At 41.3% G+C, this 19338-nt stretch overlaps 1 protein-coding gene across 4 annotated transcripts in view; it reads right to left on the bottom strand.

Moving 5' to 3' along the window:
* Positions 1–651: 651 nt before the first annotated feature.
* LOC143122840 (NACHT, LRR and PYD domains-containing protein 3-like) overlaps positions 652–19338 on the bottom strand; it is a 29464-nt gene continuing 10777 nt past the window's right edge. For all 4 annotated transcript variants that reach the window (XM_076283751.1, XM_076283760.1, XM_076283778.1 and 1 more), the window contains 12 exons: positions 18796–18951; positions 16612–16785; positions 16282–16455; positions 12180–12226; positions 11230–11317; positions 10095–10132; positions 7652–9422; positions 7000–7170; positions 6428–6598; positions 5737–5910; positions 4517–4563; positions 652–1370 (listed from right to left, as the gene is read on the bottom strand). In XM_076283751.1, coding sequence (XP_076139866.1) covers positions 841–1370; positions 4517–4563; positions 5737–5910; positions 6428–6598; positions 7000–7170; positions 7652–9422; positions 10095–10132; positions 11230–11317; positions 12180–12226; positions 16282–16455; positions 16612–16785; positions 18796–18951 — 3541 coding nt within the window. In that variant the 3' untranslated portion in view covers positions 652–840. The remainder of the gene's footprint in view (positions 1371–4516; positions 4564–5736; positions 5911–6427; positions 6599–6999; positions 7171–7651; positions 9423–10094; positions 10133–11229; positions 11318–12179; positions 12227–16281; positions 16456–16611; positions 16786–18795; positions 18952–19338) is intronic.

Raw genomic sequence — 19338 nt, 5'->3', positions numbered from 1 at the left:
TCAAATGTTTTCTTTGTTTCCGCACGGCAAAACAGGTCAAAACTTTGAGCGCGGCGGCCCGACGTTGTTTAAACTTTGTATTACTCACGGCCTTCCATGAATCCACCATCAAAACTTTAAGGTTGCTCCTTGTCCATAATCCATGTAACGAAATCCGTTTAATCCTTATATTTTTTCGACTTTGTATCGTCCAATTTTGTCCAAAGTTCTTTGTGGCAGTGAAACGATAGGCCTGGCAGGATTAACGCACCTTCTCCTTTACGTGGCAAAAAATAATGTTTATTGGTCCATACAGCAACGAAAAGTAAATGAAAACTTGTTGTAAATTAGTCCACATCAAGGTCCTAACGAAATAACTGTTTTATAGTGGTTTGTAAAAGAAAAGTGTGGTCGAAAAAATGTTTGTAACCAAGCACAATCGCATTCAATGCCCCCTGACCTCAGGTGCACCAGCCCCATATGCAGTCATTCCCACTACGTCACCCATCGCTTGTGCGCCCTTAAAGTGCTAAGCACAGAAATAAATAAATACATAAAAATAAATTATAATTCCAACTAAGTTATTGCAAGCATTCCAAACTAATCCAAACGAATTTCCCAATACATATAAATAATAACATTCAAGACTTTAACAATGAAAATGGCTATAACATCATGTTAGGAGTATACTGACGACATAACGATAACTAACATTTGTGATAACAAAGCAACAGGGATTGCTTTTGTTCAAGACATTCTGGGGCTTCAGTCAAGGGAAATCATGTGACATGGAATTGAACAACGTCCCGAAACAATGTTTGAAAACATCTGTTTCCCATCCCTTCATGCAGCATAAAGAGGTCATGTGATCTGGCACAGGGATGCTGATGAATCATAATAAACCATAAACCCTGCATAGAGGGGCTCAGTGAATGTGGAGTAGAATGTGTGCAGGTGGGTGAGTGTGTCAGAGGAGACACTGTAGAAGCACAAAGTGCCGGCTGGCCAGTCCAGGTACACTCCTACTCTTCTGGAGCCGGAGGATGGGGCAGGTATATCAGTGCGTTCATTATTGTGTCTGGCAGAGTAACTGTCAGGAGAGCAGCGTAGACTCCAGGACTTGGCATTACATCCCAAGCGACTGTCATCATTCTTCCCTTTCCTCTTGATGCTTTTATAGGCCACAGCTACATGAACCACACCTTCACTCCACTCAGCCTCCCAATAGCAGCGTCCAGACAGGCCCTCTCTACACAACACCTGAGGCCAATAGTGGAATCTGTCTGGGTGGTCAGGATAATTCTCACTCACACCTCTTAGCGTTCTGTTCTGATCAGAAACAGTGAGACGTCTGCTTGCTGTGTTTGGGTCCAGCACGAGCTCACAGGCATCTGCAGACAAGAGAAGAGAGAATGTCTTCATCAGCATTTGGGTAATGACAGCTCCACACACACACACACACACACACACACACACACACACACACACACACACACACTGAATGCATTTTACTTTTTATGTATGGTATTTTTATTCTGTATCTTTACTTTTACTTTACATGTATTTCTTTAATTTTGTAAACTAGTTCAGTCAAGTACATGCAGAGTTGGGTGTAACACTTTACTGTAATCACATTACATTTGACAGTAACAAGTAGTGTAATGTGTTACTGCTCTAAATTCAGTAATCGCCCTACAGTTCCTAACAGTGTGTGAGCAAAGATTACTTTATTCTCCTATTTGAGCCTACTAGGAAATAGGAATCCTTCTCCTCAAGCTGTGGAGACATATGTTGCAGTGGTGTCATGGGCGGATTATGAGCTTTCGGGCCCCTGGGCCAAGATGTATTAAGGCCCCCCCAGTTATTGTTGTATATGTGGGAGGGGGGGGGGGTTAGGGGTCCTCCCCCAGAATTTTTTTAATTTGTTTGATGTGATTTCCTGTATTCTGGTGCATTTTGGGGATGGCCAATACTAAATTCAATCAGATTCATAGCCTACATCCTGATTTGTTGATATTGAGGCAATGATTTCATGCAAAGGCTTGGGCTTCAGGGTAGAGGCCTGCGCGGGACAGATTTTCCAGTCCCGCGCCCGCCCGCTCCCGCAGTGTTCAGTCCCGCTCCCGCCCGCTCCCGCAAAGAATTATGATTTTCAGTCCCGCTCCCGCCCGCAACTGTAATACATTGTCCCGCTCCCGCCCGCAATTCCCGCATGATTCCGACGTTCACCTACTGCTCAAGACAGTTATTGACATTGGTTTGAGGAATTAAACACTGATTTCCTTCTGCGTCATACACGAGTGAGAATGACTTCCAAATATCTGATTTCAAAACTTTCGATTTTTTCACGGTGAATGTACCTCTCTTTAGACCAGCACTTATTTCTGAAGCATTGTGTGTTGTTTCGCTAGAGGAGCTCTGCTCTTCTGCCATGATCGGAGAGCAGAACGGAAGAGCCAGAATACGGAAGAGCAGAACGGAATCGGAAATGTGTGCGAGATTACACATCTGCAAATCTACATTCAAAAATGTTTATTAATAGATAGGCTACCAAATATAATATCCAGCACATTGTGTTATATATATGATATACATTGACCAATAGGTAATTTATGATTTTATTTTTACATTTTAAAACACTTTTTTAATTCGCGGGACTGCCGCTTATCACTGCTCCCGCCCGCACCCGCGCTGTGCGCTCTCCCTCCCGCCCGCTCCCGCAAGGAGCTTTCAATATTTGTCCCGCGTCGCACTGCTTTGCGTTGGGTCCCGCGAGTCCCGCGGGACTCCCGCGGGAGTGCAGGGCTCTACTTCAGGGCCCCCTGACCCCTTGGGCCCCTGGGCCTGGGCCCGGTAGGCCCGTGCAGTAATCCATCCCTGAGTGGTGTGCTTTACCCTGTCATGAGCAAGGTCCATGGAATCAGGCCATCTCCTACAACACTGCTTCTGAGACGGTGTTCTTGGCTTTAGATGATACTTCTTTGCTTTCCTATTTACTATCAGGCCGTTTATAAGAGCTACAAATAAAAGACTAAATATTCACCCGAATAAAACAAATCAGCCGTTCAAAATGTTGCGGTATCAGTGTGTTTGTGTGTGTGTGTTTGTGTGTGACTAAGACTACAGGGGAAGCTCAGCCTCCTCTAAAAAATCGCATCAAGTAACACTATCAGCCTACATTAGCTTCTAGCCTACTATTCCAACTAGAACATGCTAAAAACGTGTTCATCTTCATGGCTAGTTTGTTCAGCAATAAGGTTTTGCCGGTCATTTATCGTGATTTCGCACCTGTAATACATTGCTGTGATGACACGATCCATCAAAAAACCATGTAAAAAAAACCATAGACGCTCGGCTTCACTGGACTTATGGCACTACAGAGTGGGCTGATCTCAGTGCAGAAAAGCTACACGTTTATTGGACAAGCGCCACAAAATCGTAATTTTCCAGGGAAGGACGGCGTCTCTGGGAGTGAATGGGACAGTGGGATGGCCTGGACGCAGAGCTTCTGTATGATGATTGGAGGAACCGTCATAGAGGCTGGACTCTTTTTGATTGACAGCATATGTCGCGATCTGACAGGAAGTGGTTCAAGTTCAAGGGATGTGTTAACGTTAGTGTTGGCAAGTGAAGTCGAGAGGCAAGGCAAGTTGCAGCACAAATTCTCATAATTTGGGAGCAATACAGTCGGTTTCTATTTGTCTTTATAAATAGCATACTGTAAATAAAACCGTAATGTGGAGTTACAGAGTTTGTGACTTGCTTTTGATTTGGTTGTGTATTTAGGCTAAGTCAGGCTACATTATGCCATGTCTGCCATGCCAACTCTATAGCCTACTTTTCGGCCTATTCTGGGTTTTGGGATACTTTTTGCCCTCAAAGAACAATATAGCACCTTAATAATATTAATTTAATAATTGACCATTTTTATCCAAAGAGCAGCAATCGCCACTGGTGTGTGTGTGTACGCATCTTCTGGGAGCGCGACAAGAAGATTTGCAAAAAACAAGTCATCAGAGTATTATTTAGCTTACTACTGAGCAGGAGAGTGGGAAACAGTGCACAACCAACTAATAACTAGTCTGAAGTCAATCACACCACGAATTGCCTCCAAAAAAAATTTCAGGGTGTTATAGAAGGTAGGACTGCCACTGTTTTTACAAGAGCATCTAGTATTAATGACAGAAGGTGTACAACTCGAGATCGCACTTCACTCAAAGCAGTTAAATTATTTTAAAAGCAGCATTGAGGTTATGTGTTTCTGAACTTGAAGGCAGGTTTCAATAAGACAAAGCAATGATCAGCTATCTTTAAGAAATGCCTGGTAGGCCTCAGCTCAACCTGGTTTAGAGTAGTGTTAACACAACAGTAATGTAATGCATTACTTTCCATAGAGAGTAAATAAGTAATGTAAGGGATAACATTTTTTTACAGTAGCGAGTAATGTGTAATACAGTACATTACTGTTTTTGTAACACTGAGTACATGATAAAAGCATCCCAATCGATTACATTTGGAGAAACACCTGAGGACTTACATTTCCGCACACCTGGTCTGAGTCTGATTTCTGCACTGTGGTCCGTACTGAGGAAAAATAATACAAGAGGTGGGCATTTGAGATTCAATGTGTAAATTGTATGACATTCAAATCAAGTCATTTAACTGATGCTTTTTATCTAAAGCAACTTACAACAATCAAGATACAATGAAGGTACAGTGCCACTAGGATGTTGTTAGTGCAGCAATAAGTGCTACTCACATATAATAGAATAACAGTTCAAGCCAGGGAGAGGGATAGTCAGTATGGGGAGGAAGGAAGTGGTAAGCAGGGGTGCTGTCAGAGGGGGAGGGGTGGTTAGGACAATTCTAAGGGCACTGACAGGGGCCTCCAAACGCCACTTACTATAATGTTCATAGTCCGAGGGACCCAACATTTTTTTTCATAGGGCCCAAAACCTTTAGTGGTGCCCCTGGTGTTAAGTGATAAAAGATAAAGCATCTCCAGCTTTGGAGTTTGATCTTATCTTGATAAATTGTATTTATCTTATCTTGCTCCAGCTTCCTTGGAGCAAGATAAGATAAAGCATCTCCAGCTTCCTTGGTTTCTCCACCATTATTTCCACCATTATTATATCTCAAACTTATTATACGGCTCTTCACAATGCTAGTAGAACGCTCCATTGACTTGAATGGGATTTCCCAACGTTCTACGGTAAAATATTTTCATGTAATTACCGCTGCAAACATATAATTACCGCTGTCAATGGCAACAGGTTTTGTGCTGCTGATTTAAGTTTTTCATATCACTCTGCAAGTAGTCCGGTCACTTCTTGGATTGGAACTTGGAAGTGAAAGCAGACGTTTGATCTAAAGAATGTTTGATTCAAGTTCAGCGTGTGTTGCGAACTATTTGTTTCTCAGCAAAAGCCACGACAAAACGGTAACAAATAAGTGTAAAGAGACAAATCGTGGAGTTTATTTTTTCGCTTTGGCAAGTAGCCGTATAATAAGCGGGATAATGTATAGAACGCCGGTCATTATGGGAAAATAAGTCCCTTCAGGGCGAAGCAAGACCCCTCCGCTGGCACGTCAGGGTCCGGTTCGCCCTGTCGGGACTTTTTATTCCCAATAATGACCGGCGTTCTATACATTATCCCTTACATATCTCCAACATTGTTTTTGAAATCTTCAAAATAACATTTAAGACTAATTATACACAAATACAAAGCTAAAGAATACAACTACAGGTGTAGGTACTTAAGTATCTCCAGTTTACAGCGAGGATCCTCCAGTGTGGCAGATAAAAGTGTCAGTCCTGATTCCCCAGGATGGTTGTAGCTCAGATCCAGCTCCTTTAGATGGGAGGTGTTTGAAGTCAGAGAAGAAGCCAGGTCATAACAGCTAGACTCAGAGATAAGACAACCAGAGAGCCTGAGTAAGAGTAAGAGAAAGAGAGAGAGGGGGGGTCATTAAACATCCCTCTACTGCACAATGTTCTCAAGACATAATAAAACATTTTATTTCACTAAAAAGGGTTTGTATAAATACAAAGGATTCAAAAGAAAATCCAGGTACAGCTTACAGAACAACAAAAGGTGAAAAATAAAGAAATATCATAAACAACCATTCACCAGTCTAAAAGTGTGTTAGCTGCTAATGCTAGCATGCAAACCAGATAGCACTGGCCACCTCTAATGTAATACCACTTTGCCACATCTGTGAAGCTGTATCAAATTAAATTCAAGGTCAAATGAAGAGTGTCAATGCAAACATAGTGGTGTGTTCAACATAACTGAGTTTTCCTTTACAGTAAGATGCAGTGTTGCGATTAATTGTTGATTATCTTAATAATGTGCTATAATGCTAATATAATTTTGAATAGCCTTCATTTGTGGGGTTGTCTCAGAAATGAATTTCATTAAAGTAAGATAAAGTGTATCACTATAACCTTAATATCTGCAGATTACAATTGCGATGGGAAAGTCCCTTAGAGAGAAGATTAACTCCAGAATCTCCAAGGTCATTGTGACTCAGGTCCAGCTCTATAAGAGAGTTTGCTGACTGTAGAACAGTAGCCAAAGGCTTGCAGGATTCACCACTGAGATTACAGTCACCAAGTCTGTAACACAATAAATGAGAAATGAGACAATGGGGGAAAAGAATACTTAGGGAACTTGGTGTTCTGTAAAAAAAAAAATCTAGTTGCAGGGCCACAGTGAACTAACCTTGGCATGAAGATTTGAAAGTCTCCAAAAAGGGGCAAATAATTATTAAGATCAATCATGTCATATGTGTTCATGTAAAACACTATTTTTTATGGAATGCAGGCAAAACATGTATAATAGTTACAATAGGAAAGCATTACATATGAATAATGCAGAAGAATTAAACAAAATAGTAAACAAAATTACAAAAGTGGACTAGGGAACCAAGTTTATTCTTTCTCAATATTGATATTTATATATTATGAAAACAAAGGCTCAGTAAATACAAGATGTCAGTATCATCACGTCTACGAACCTCAAGGTTTGTAGTTTACAGTGGGGACTAATTAGTCCTGCAGAAAGAAGATGAACTCCAGAATCTCCTAGAGCATTGCAACTCATATCCAGCTGTATCAAGGAGTTAGCAGACTGCAGACATCTCATCACTGTTTCACAGGACATCTTGTTAAGTCCACAGCCAAGAAGTCTGTAAGACAAAATGGTGAATGAACACATTTTCTGTAAAACAAATATAATTACTCTGACCCCAACTAGATTGGTACGTAATTGGGGTCGTAATTGATGACCAACTTTCGTGATTGATGACTCTCCATTCCTGTGATAGTTTTGGGTCTTTCAAGAGGGGTCTAAAGGCCTATCTGTTCAACATGCACTTAGTTTATTTAACGTTTCTTATGCGTTATGGTTTGTATATTATAATATTTATTTATTTTAATTAGGCTATTGAAGAGACATTGACATTGTTGTTTATTATTGCTATTCTCTTTAATATAGTCTAACCAACTTTTTAAACCGTTTACTGTTAAATTTAACTTTGTATTGTTGTTATTTGTATGTCGCTTTGGACAAAAGTGTCTGCTAAATACCATAAGTATAACCATAACCATAATTATAATTGACAATGTTGACCTATGAATAAGATTCAAAACAATGTAAGATGAACTTACTGTGCCTTTCTGCAGCAACTCACAGCTGGGATCAGTCTCCTGCGTCCCTCATCTGATGTGTTGTATTTGTTCAGGTCCAATTCATCCAGCACCTCCTCAGACATCAGAAGTATGTGGGCCAGTGCTGAACAGTGAGCATGAGACAATTTGTCTCTGAAGCCATTTGGTGATTTTTGAAATCTCTGAATTTCCTCATGGATGGAATGATCATTCATTTCTAATAAGCAGTTGGAAAGATTGATGCATCTTTCAGGAGAGAGATCCTCTCTGTCGAGGTCTTTAATGTACTGGCACATTTCCTTAATGCTTTTCGATGTGCTGTGTGTGTTTTTCAGTAGACCTTTCAAAAGTCTCTGATTTTTCTCTGATGAGAGACCCATAAGGAAGCGAAGGAAAAGATCCAGGTGCCCATTCCTGCTTTCCAGAACATTGGCTATTGTAAACTTTAGCGACTCTTCCAAGGAGAAAAATGGTTTGATTGTCTCCATCTGATTGTTGTAGGACACAAAGACATGAAGTGCTGCTAAAAACTCCTGAATGCTTAGATATACAAAGCAGTAGACTTTCTTCTGGTGAAGCATAGATTCTTCCTTGAAGATCTCAGTGCATATGCCAGAGTACATTGAAGCTTCACCGACATCAATGCCACACTCTCTCAGGTCTTCTTCGTAAAACACTGTATTGCTTTTGTTGAGATTCTTGAAAGCCAGTTCTGCCAGCTTCAGGATGATTTCTTTCTGGGATCTAAGGATTTCCTTGTTCTCAATCCTATTGTGTTGTTGATATTCACCATTTCCCTTAGAGGTCTGGACAATCAAGAGACACATGAACATTTCAGTCAGAGTTTTGGGGAACTCCTGGGTGTTTTCCTGTTCCAGCATCTGTTGAAGCACAGTGGCTGCAATGCAAGAGAAAGCTGGAATGCGGCACAATACGTGGAGACTCCTGCATGCCTTAATGTGTGAGGTGATTATGCTGGTATGACTCTCATTACTGATTCTCTTCCTGAAGTACTCTTCCTTCTGTGGGTCACTGAATCCTCGTACTTCTGTAACCTGGTCGATGTACTGAGCAGGAATTTGACTGGCGGATGCTGGTCGTGAGGTTATCCAGATGAGTGCAGAGGAAAGCAGAGTTCCCTGAATGAGGCTTGTCACCAGCACATCCACTGATGATGTCTGATTAATATCAGACACCAAATTCTTTGACTGGAAGTTTAGTGAAATTTGACTCTCATCCAAACCATCAAAGATGAACACAACCCGACAGTCTTTGTATTCATCACCACCATTCAGCATCTTCAGCTCAGGATGGAAGTAAAGCAGGAGCCTTTGAAAACTATACTGATCACCCCTGATTAAATTCAGCTCACGGAAAGAAAGGGGAAATATAAAGTCTACACTTTTATTGGCTACCCCATCTAACCAATCAAAAATAAACTGCTGCACTGAGACAGTTTTTCCAATGCCGGCAACACCTTTGGTCATCACAGTTCTAATGTGCTTTTTCCGACCAGGTAAAGGCTTGAAGATGTTGTTGCAGTTGATTGGTGTGTCTTTTATGGTTTGAGATCTAGATGCTGACTCTACCTGCCAAAGCTCATGTTCCTTATTCACCCCTTCACTCTCTCCCTCTGTGATGTAGAGCTCAGTGTATGTCTTATTGAGGCGTATCTCAGCTCCTGGTTTGATGACACCTTCTGGTGTGTTCTCAAACCTACTCTTCAGACTGGCATTATGATTGTACATAACTCTCCACAAAATAGCATTATCTGTTTTGAAATTATAAATGAACAAAGTAAATATGTTGTGTTATACATTTTATACTCAATATTAAGCATTTTAATTAAATAAAGTCTTGTCACTTTGAATTTAACATTATACTCAGACATCAGCTGTAATGTAGACTGCAAAAACTGCTCTCTCTCTGGCTGTCTATGGCTCTGTTCAAAATGGGGAAAACTGCTGCCTTTTAAGATATCTAACTGGGGAGTAAGGCAGCAAGTGCGGCAGCAAGTTTAATCAAAACTGAAAAAAACTATGTTTGTCGCTTTCTAAGATATCTTAGAATTGCCGAATAATGGTCGTTTTTAATTATACCATTGTTGTAACCATTGATAGTGTCTGGTCTGATATATGTGCCACCCGTCAAATTAATTTCTACCGTTAGCCTGCCAGCTTCCGTAAGCTAATTTACTAACTTAGTGTTAACCAAAGATTCTAGAGTGCTACGCTCATTCTTAAAAGATACATTCAATCCAAAATCATGTCTAGTGATAGCTCTCTATTTTGGGAGGGAGGCAGCAGGCAGCTCTCTTCCATTTCGAACAGAGCTTATATCTATTTAATGGAAACCCATAGTCTAATAGACACAGTTCAGTAGAGGGATCAGGGAAGAAGGAAAATAATTTCAATATTTTTCAATTATTTATCAGCTCATCTACCTTTTTGTGTGTTCATGTTGTCTCCACTGGTGGAGTCACTGCAAGCACATGAACATGGAAGCAGTCAACATCAGTTTACATTATCTCAACATGCACAATTAATGACAATGAAACAAATATTTAAATGTAGCAGTTAAGCTTTTCCTCCTCTCGAAGATAGACAGCTACGCCCTTCTGTTGCAGCAACTAACCTAGTAACTGTGGAAGTGGTTAATAGGCTATTGCTAGGGTATTTGACATGGTTGCTAGGCTGTTGTCAGGGTATTTGACATGGTTCTTAGGCTGTTGCTAGGGTACTAAAGGTGGTTGCTAGGCTGTTGCTAGGTTAGTTGTGGTGGTTGCTATGCTGGTTGCTAGGTTAAACTCATTGGTTGCTATATTGTTTGCTAGGCTGTTGCTAGGGTACTTGACATGGTTGCTAGGCTGTTGCTAGGGTACTTGAGGTGGTTACTAGGCAGGTAGGTGGTTGCTAGGTAGTTGGTGGTTTAATATAGTTGGAATATCTGAACAGTTAAATAAGTGGATAGTTTAAATGGTTGTGACATTGTGCATTGTGATTCACTTAAACAGTGAATTATTGTGGTGAGGACTTTTATTTTGAAACAGTTGTGGACAGAGGAAGAAGTGCTTAATGGTTCCCTATTGTGATGTCATCAGCCCAATGTTCAGTCTATGGAACAATTTTCAATAGTTTTTAATTAATAGTTTAAAAATTATAAAAGTTACAAAGATGAAAAGTACAAAGCACGCATGTCCTAAGTAAGACCTACGTAACATGTTTGAATGAAGTTTCTATGTTAAACGGTTGAAGCTGTATTAGTTGCGTTAGAATATAAGAAGAAGAAGCCTTGGATGAACAGTACAGTGCATTTTTATGCACTGTAATAAGAAACCTAGGACTGCTCTGTAATTAACTTATTATTTTTATTTATTATAAAAAGTGAAGCAGTAACGAGGCTAATAAACAGAATAAACAGAAGCAAGATGGTCAGGCAGGAGGCACAAAATGACCCTAGAACAAATATGTGGTAGGACTTTTACTTTCTGAAGCCGGACTTTTACACCGCCGATGATGATGATGATGATGATAATGGTGGTGATGAAGAAGAAGAAGATGATGATGATGTTGACGTACCTTTGAGGGAATGAGGGCTGGGCAAGAGTAGCGACCAGTCTGGCTGGATGGCCTCTTGGAGTCTCCTCACCCGGGTAAAATGATATTGCTGCATGTCCACACACATTAATGGATAATGGTGGTGAGCATAGAGAACACACACACACACACACACACACACACACACACACACAGACACACACACACACACACAGACACACACACACACACACACACACACACACAGACACACACACACACATATACACACACACACAGACATACACACAGACACACACACACAGACACACACACACACACAGACACACACACACACACACACACACACACACACACACACAGACACACAGACACACACACACACACACAGACACACACACACACACAGACACACACAGACACACACACACACACAGACACAGACACACACACACACACAGACACACACACACACACAGACACACACACACACACACACACACACACACACACAGACACACACACACACAGACACACAGACACACACACACACACAGACACACACACACACACACACAAACACACACACACACACACACACACACAGACACACACACACACACACACACACACAAACACACACACACACACACACACAGACACACACACACACACACACACACACACACACACACACACACACACACTCACACACACACACACCACTTCTCCTACTACATTTCACACTGCTGCTGCTTGTCCTGCCATTTCTTTTTCAATCTTTACAAGCTAGATTAGCAAAGACAGTGAAGCCAGTACATTTAAACTTGAAACTTTTGTGGTTAATTTTTACTTGACATGAGCCAGTCAAGTCAATGGCCAAAAACTGACCGAAAAGTAACCTTTAAGTTGGATTACAACACAACTCCGGAACAAATCCCCCCTCACCCCCCACCAAAATCAGTACTTACTTTTATCCAGTCTTGAGTTCAGCCAGCCCTTTGCATCATGATCAACACTATATACAATGAAAACAAAATTGGAGGCTACTATGTGTATGAAAAAAGTATGAAATCACACACACACACACACACACACACACACACACACACACACACACACACACACACATACAGTGGGTCCCAGTTAAAAATTGACACTTCATTCACGATCATGGTGAATGGTGAAATGTAAGTACAACTGCAGCCGCTTGGGGGCAGCATAGTCCGCTGTGGCGTTTCACGGTCGAACCAGACGGCACATTCGACAGCAAGGGCTGTGATTGGCCGAGTTTTCAGTGCGTTTCTCTGTGTTTTTAGCAGCCCCTGCAACATGCTAGTCCACTGTAGCCTAAGCCTTGTACATAATGTTAAACATAGTTTTGGATTCAGTGGCAAGATTTCTTGATTGTACAGTGTCTGTCTCTCAGTAATGTTTTAAAATGAGAGCTTCGTCAGCTGGCAGTAGGCTACTTTGTCGGTAGTCATGAGAAGTTCGCTTGCTAACAGAACATACATATGCTGCCCAGAAACCTTGTGAATAGTTCTGATTTTTTTTACTACACTAACGAGGTTGAAATATAGACTTTGCCTACAGCATCTCCTTAACAGTAATGTTAACAAAATGACAGCATTCATATGACAAAGAAAAACGAATTCGGTGACTCAAGACTGTGCCACAGCAACCAGTGTAGGCTACAGCAGTGTTTCCCAAAGTCTGGGTCGCAACCCACGGGTGGGTCGCAGGAGATTTTATTTGGGTCGCCAACACAATTTATGTTTTGTTTTAGGCCTAACTTATACCATTTGTCATTTGATACCAGGAAAGCTAACAGTTTTCTATTAGGATGTAGATTGTTAACTACCACAGTCACGGTTTTGTCATAAAAACTCATGAAACTGGCGCATGAAATGAACGCATCGCAGAGGGGGTGCCAGCTCTCAAAATGAAACCGTTCTGTGGGGCGCCTGCCATGTACCTCACAGTTGCAAACTACAAGGGACATGAATCCGCCTATTTGCAACATTAATAGATACCAGCTCCTCAACTTTACCGATTAAAATCTAGTGACTGTGCTGTCAACTAAAGCAGACATCCATAGACCGGACATAAGGCCATTCAATTTGCATACAGTTTCGATTGCAGATGTAATCTTTAAAGTTAATAGCAACCTCCTCACATTCTTATTTCTGATTTAAAATGCACAACAGTGCATTATAGTCTACAATTTAAATGGGCATTTTAAACACTATTCCTCTCGTTTTCTACCTCGCTAATTCCAAAGTAGGCCTAAAGGTGCATTCTTCCGACTATTGCGCAAACGCCTCTTGTTCTGATATAACGACTATATAATATAATACAACAATACAATATAACGACTTGAGTTATTTGCTGTTTACATTGGAATTGATGTCCACAGTGTTATGTACCCATTTGTCTCCAACGCAACGTAGCCTACAACATTTTTTTTTAGAAATACAGGAACAGCTTAGGCATAGAAAAGTTGGAGAACCTGTGGCCTAAAACAATATTGGTGGTTGCAGGGTAGATTTGAAGTGAAATGGGTCGCGATGGTCTGTCATTTTTAAAAAGTGGGTCGCCAGAAAAAAAGTTTGGGAAACACTGGGCTACAGTCCTACCCAATAGGCCTACTCGAAGCAGATAGCGTTGTCTGACGGTCGAGTGGGTTAATGCACGTATTTCCACAGGTCTGCAACTTTCAGGCAGTTCTGAGTTCGAATCTAGGCAGGAGCAGAGCCATATAAAGGCCTAGGCCTATTGTTATAATTTTTTGCAAGGTGTTGCTCCTGGCAATACTTGTTTATAAGACGTTTGGTGATTAATTGATAGCTGTTTTTGGGACACGTTAAACGTTCTTTATAATGAGCGCATCCGGGGAGTAAAACGACTGTTACGCGCTGTTACAACTGGCTACAATGATTGCAATACAAAAATATGCGCGTGTTAGTTTAGTTAGTTTTGTGATGTTTTGCACTTTTGCCTCATGTGTTTTCAGGTTTGAGGGCTTTTTTGGCAAGATTGACCTTGGTTAGACTCTGCATATGTTATTTCTCCGTATGGAAAATAAAGTAAATTTTCGACACACGTCTGTTATTAGTTCAATAACAAGTGTTGCTTGTTAAAACATGTGACTAGTGAAACTTTAGAAATATTTAGCCAAAGCCAAAAAGTGTTAGAGAGAAGGAGAGACGCCGGTGCAGCTCAGATGTCTTCTTAATTTTCTTTATTCTTTAGTAAAAGGTGCAGAACATTATTAAACTTTGACTAACGTTTCGATGTTCGTTAGTCAAAAACATCGACACATCGAAACGTTAGTCAAAGTTTAATAATGTTCTGCACCTTTTACTAAAGAATAAAGAAAATTAAGAAGACATCTGAGCTGCACCGGCGTCTCTCCTTCTCTCTAAAATATCTGTCCTGGCCTGGTTGCAACGGATTGTGGCCAAACGACAGAAGCGCGGAGAACCCTCCTTTGTCTACCAAAAAGTGTTAGGCCTACTTTGTGCCCCGCGCTCCCCACTGCTTGTGAAAGAAGGGGGTGGGGGAGGGGGGCTGTTGCTTGCAGTTTGTTCAATAAAGCGATGCAGATTACATTATTTATGTCTGATTAATTGCATCTTTTGATGTCTTTTGCAACATCTGCTTGTTAGGCTGGGCTACTGTCCTGTACAGGTAAATGTTCAACAATTGCTGGTGTAGGCCTACAGGCTATAATCAATTAGGGACTGTTCATTATTTATTTAAGGGGCTACCGGAGGAGTTTTGGGAGCGTTATAGTCAAAAAAGACGTGACCCTCCCTCGCCAGCAAGACATTTTTCTATGACCCTCCAAAGTGATTGAGAAAAAACGCATGACCCTCCCCAGTCCCAACAATTTAGGCTATTGATGCCTTCTGTAGGCTACTGGGTCAATTTGGGACCTTACATGCTACGACTCCTTCCTTGAAATGCCTTGAAAAGGCGGTCGTTTGCACAATTTCACAAATAATCACCGGGACCGAAACAAACCTGTCAACTTTTCCCGGGTTTATCGCATATTTTAACTTTTTCCTCGCTGTCTTAAGAGGAGCTGCAGGGCCGTCGCAAGGGGATGCGGCCTGTGCGAACTTGACAGATGCAAGGCCCTTTTCACTTACGTGCATGAAATCATGCGATAGCTTACTTTACACATAGCCAAGGCTACCGTTGGTGTATTTTAATAGTAGCCTAGTCTAATAAGCTACACCAGCTTGCCTTTAAGAGGGGAAATTCAATTGTATAGCCTATAACATTAGCTGAGTCACATATTTGGCCATATGGTGTTTATCATAGGCTACATCACGAAACCAAATAGTGTAACAAAGGCGAACACTTTAAGTGAACATTTGTGTGAAATTTAAGTGAAATTTCTACAGTAGGCCTACAACATGCTGTTAGGCTGGGCTACTGTCAATGTACTTGTACAGGTAAATGTTCAACAATTGCTGGTGTACAGGTTATATAATCAATTAGCTAAATCATTTGTCCAGCTGTTTAAACATTTTTTCGTGCTACATTCAAACGCAAAAGGTGCTTTGATATATTTTTCGTTTGAACGTCGGCAAGCAGGCATGCTTTGGTTGCAATGAATGAGGATAATTGCTTTTTTTGCATTATTTTGAATATGACTCGCTCCAGTCTCAACAGCACGTACTTTTTCCACACGCTAAGTTCTAACACACATATCCCCTCTCGCTTTCTCTCTCTCCATCCCTGCACACGGTGCTTTCTTACAGGAGCTGCACCATTTTACAACAATTGCATCTACATTTTCATATTAGAATGTTTTGTCAAGTGTAAGCTTAAACTACCGTGATCAATTTAAGTTCCCGTGCCCCCGCTGCGTCATGGAAGCAGTAAGTCAGTCGCATCAAAAATAGTAGTGGCACCCAAGTGACACCTTGTGGTTGTTTGTGTCAACTGCAGTTTGTGCCATTTCTGCTGAGAAAATGGGGTGCGTGATTCATGAAGGAACCCGTCCAAACTTAACGGGGACCCACTGTACACACACAAACAAACACACAGATCACCTACATGAGTGTGTCTAGTTTGCAGTCTGGGTCGTTCTTTCTCTCAGAAAGCAGCTTGACTCCAGCCTCTCCTGGGTGATTGCAACTCAGGTCCAGCTCTCTCAGGTAGGAGGGGTTTGCTCTCAGGGCTGAAGCCAGAAACTCACAACCTTTCTGAGTCACGCCACAGAGGGATAACCTGCAGGAAGATACGAGCTGTCACTGAGCTGTGTGTGTGTGTGTGTGTGTGTGTGTGTATGTGTGTGTGTGTGTGTGTGTGTGTGTGGTGTATGTCTCTCTGGTGTGTGTGTGTGTGTGTGTGTGTGTGTGTGTGTGTGTGTGTCTGTGTATATACCTTAATATCTTCAGTGTGCACTGTGAGTTCTGTAGTGCAGAGGAGAGCATCTCTACTCCTGAGTCCTGCAGGTCGTTGTCACTCAGGTCCAGCTCCTTCAGATGGGACCCATCTGAACTAAGAACTGAAGCCAAAACCCCACAGTGGTCATCCTTCAGAAAGCACTGCTTCAGCCTGGAAACAGGATAATGGTGAATGATAATGTGGCAAGTGGTATAGTTTTTTTAGGGCTTTGGGCCAGGATAGTTTAGCTGATAACACCACAATAGAAAATCACCCAAATAATTAGTTTTCCAACAACTACTATTATCCCAATAAGGCACTCAGGTTCCATACAACAAAAATAGTTCCAATAAGGTTCCCTCAGGTTCCAATAAACAAAAAAGTACACAAACTGGCCATAGATGTGGTTTCATAAAACAAAAATAGAGTTTATTTTCACACTGTCAATCGTAAGATGCACATAAAAAATAGGTCACACACAAAGGGTAAATTGGATTCACACAGGAAGTACATGAACTGCACACACACAATCATTAAACGCTAATACCAAAAATACATAAATAAACTACACATAGAGTACACAGTAAAAAAGTCAGGGCTGTCCAATTTATGAAACCATATTATGTCACAATTACATGGAACAGTCTAGTTTTGAATGAAACACATCCTTACTGTGTTTCAAATAGTCATTCCAATTGAGCAGTCCACTTTTTCTAATTTGATGGTTTTATTTCAGTTAGCCTATATAACTGGTTTGAATTGCATTGAGAGATGATCTTATGGAAAGTACCCCATGCCAATCTCTGGGTATGGTGAAGGGTATGTGATGATGTGGGGCTATTTTAATCCCAAGGCCAAGGGAACTTTATGATGTATAGTATCCTGGATCCATGAAATAACTGGCCTTTAATAATAAAAATCGGCCTGCCTCTATGGGAATTTAACATAGGGGTATGTATACTTATGAGCACCTGTATTTTAAGGAATAACATTTATTTATTTACGATACATAATTCATTCACAAAGAAAATTGGTGTCCTTAAAGGTTGGTTTTTTTCCTCATTTTTTAAATGAAGGCATTAAGATCAATTTCCAAAAGATGATTTTTCATACCTCTTTTTCAATTTTCAACTTTAGTATGGGTTCGCATACTTTTTCATGGCACGGTAGGACATTTTAAGTCAACACCCCCATGCGCTACTGTATTTTACTGAATAGCTTATTACAGCCACTCCTGGACATGGTGATGGAACAAACATCCCTACCTCACCAACCCTATCAACAAGCTCAGGCTGATGTTATGTTAAAAGGGAACTTGGCAACTATTTCAACATCATAAACCTGTTTAGAAATCATTTGGATGGTTAAATGACCTGTTCCGGTGAAAATTGTGACTTTCCCCGCTGCGCCTAGCGTCCCCAGGCGGAAAAACCACACCTGGACATGGTGATGGAACAACCATCCCTACCTCACCAACCCTATCAACAATCTCAGGCTGATGTTATGTTAAGTGCTGGCCTACTGCATTCCCACCGGTATACCAGCTGCTCAGCAGCGGACAAGAAGGCCGTACAAAGGATTACCAAAAAAATCACCGGCTGTGCCCTGCCTTCCCTGCAGGACATCTTCTGTTCCCGCTGTCTCACCAGATCTGCAAACATTTTGAAAGACCCCTCACACCCCGGTGTTTGCACTGCTGCCCTCCGGCAAACGTTTCATGTCCATCAAAACACACACAAACAGATTCAAAAACAGTTTTTTACCCCACCGCAATACAGACACTGAACACTTCCAGTCACCCTCACACACGGCCACTTAATGACTGAGTCCCTCTGTGTGTTGGACTGTATGCACTTTTTCCCATTTTACCTCAGTCACTTTAAGCATGCACTGGAGAATGTATGTGAATGTACGTGGGGATAATGGGAGGGTAGAGAGGGGGGCTGTCTGTGAACAGCTGGACATTTATGTTTTGTATTGTCTTATATTATTTTAGAACTCTATTTTAGAACTTTTTTATCAGCACCAAGGGGACTGCCATCCAATTTCGTTGCATTCTGTGCAATGACGTTAAATAATTCTATTCTATGTCTAATAGAAGTCATTTTAAGTCAATACCACCATGCATGTCTGTTTAACATTTAATTAGTGTTGTTTATGTGCCATAACGCACGGCCACACCTGAGTGTGTTCACTCTGCAGTCTGGGCTCCTCAGTGCTGCCGACAGATGCTCCAGCTCTGACATCAGCAGCCTGCTCTCACTTAGGTCCAGTTCCCAATGGTAGACCGACGTCAAACACCTCCAGGACGCCACGGTGAGCTTCGAGGCGGACAGTCTGTAAAAAGACCAGTGTGACAAAAAAGTCACAATGGTATGTACCTTAAGGCTCTCTGCAATGTAGCTTGAAGACTTTGGATGAAACTGTCTGCTAATTTAATAAATGTAAATGTTCACTGCCTTCAATGACTCTTAAAGAAGTTTTACTACTGGGACCAGCAGGTCATTTTCACAATGGTCCAATGGTTGTATTGTTCATACATGTGTATGTTATTGTGTGTGTTACAGTACGTGTGTGTGTGTGTGTGTGTGTGTGTGTGTGTGTGTGTGTGTGTGCATGTATGTGCGTGTGTGTGTGTGTATTTAAGCATATGTGTGCATATATATTTCTGTATGCGTATACATATGTGTGTGTGTGTGTTTGTGTGTGTGTGTGTGTGTGTGT

This window comes from Alosa pseudoharengus, unplaced genomic scaffold (genome assembly GCF_046254945.1).
Source record: "Alosa pseudoharengus isolate Yale_2024_CS ecotype anadromous, Long Island Sound unplaced genomic scaffold, YU_APseudo_1.1 YU_APseudo_1.1_scf_1, whole genome shotgun sequence".
NCBI lineage: Eukaryota > Metazoa > Chordata > Actinopteri > Clupeiformes > Clupeidae > Alosa > Alosa pseudoharengus.
This window is presented reverse-complemented; position numbering and strand designations above follow the sequence as displayed.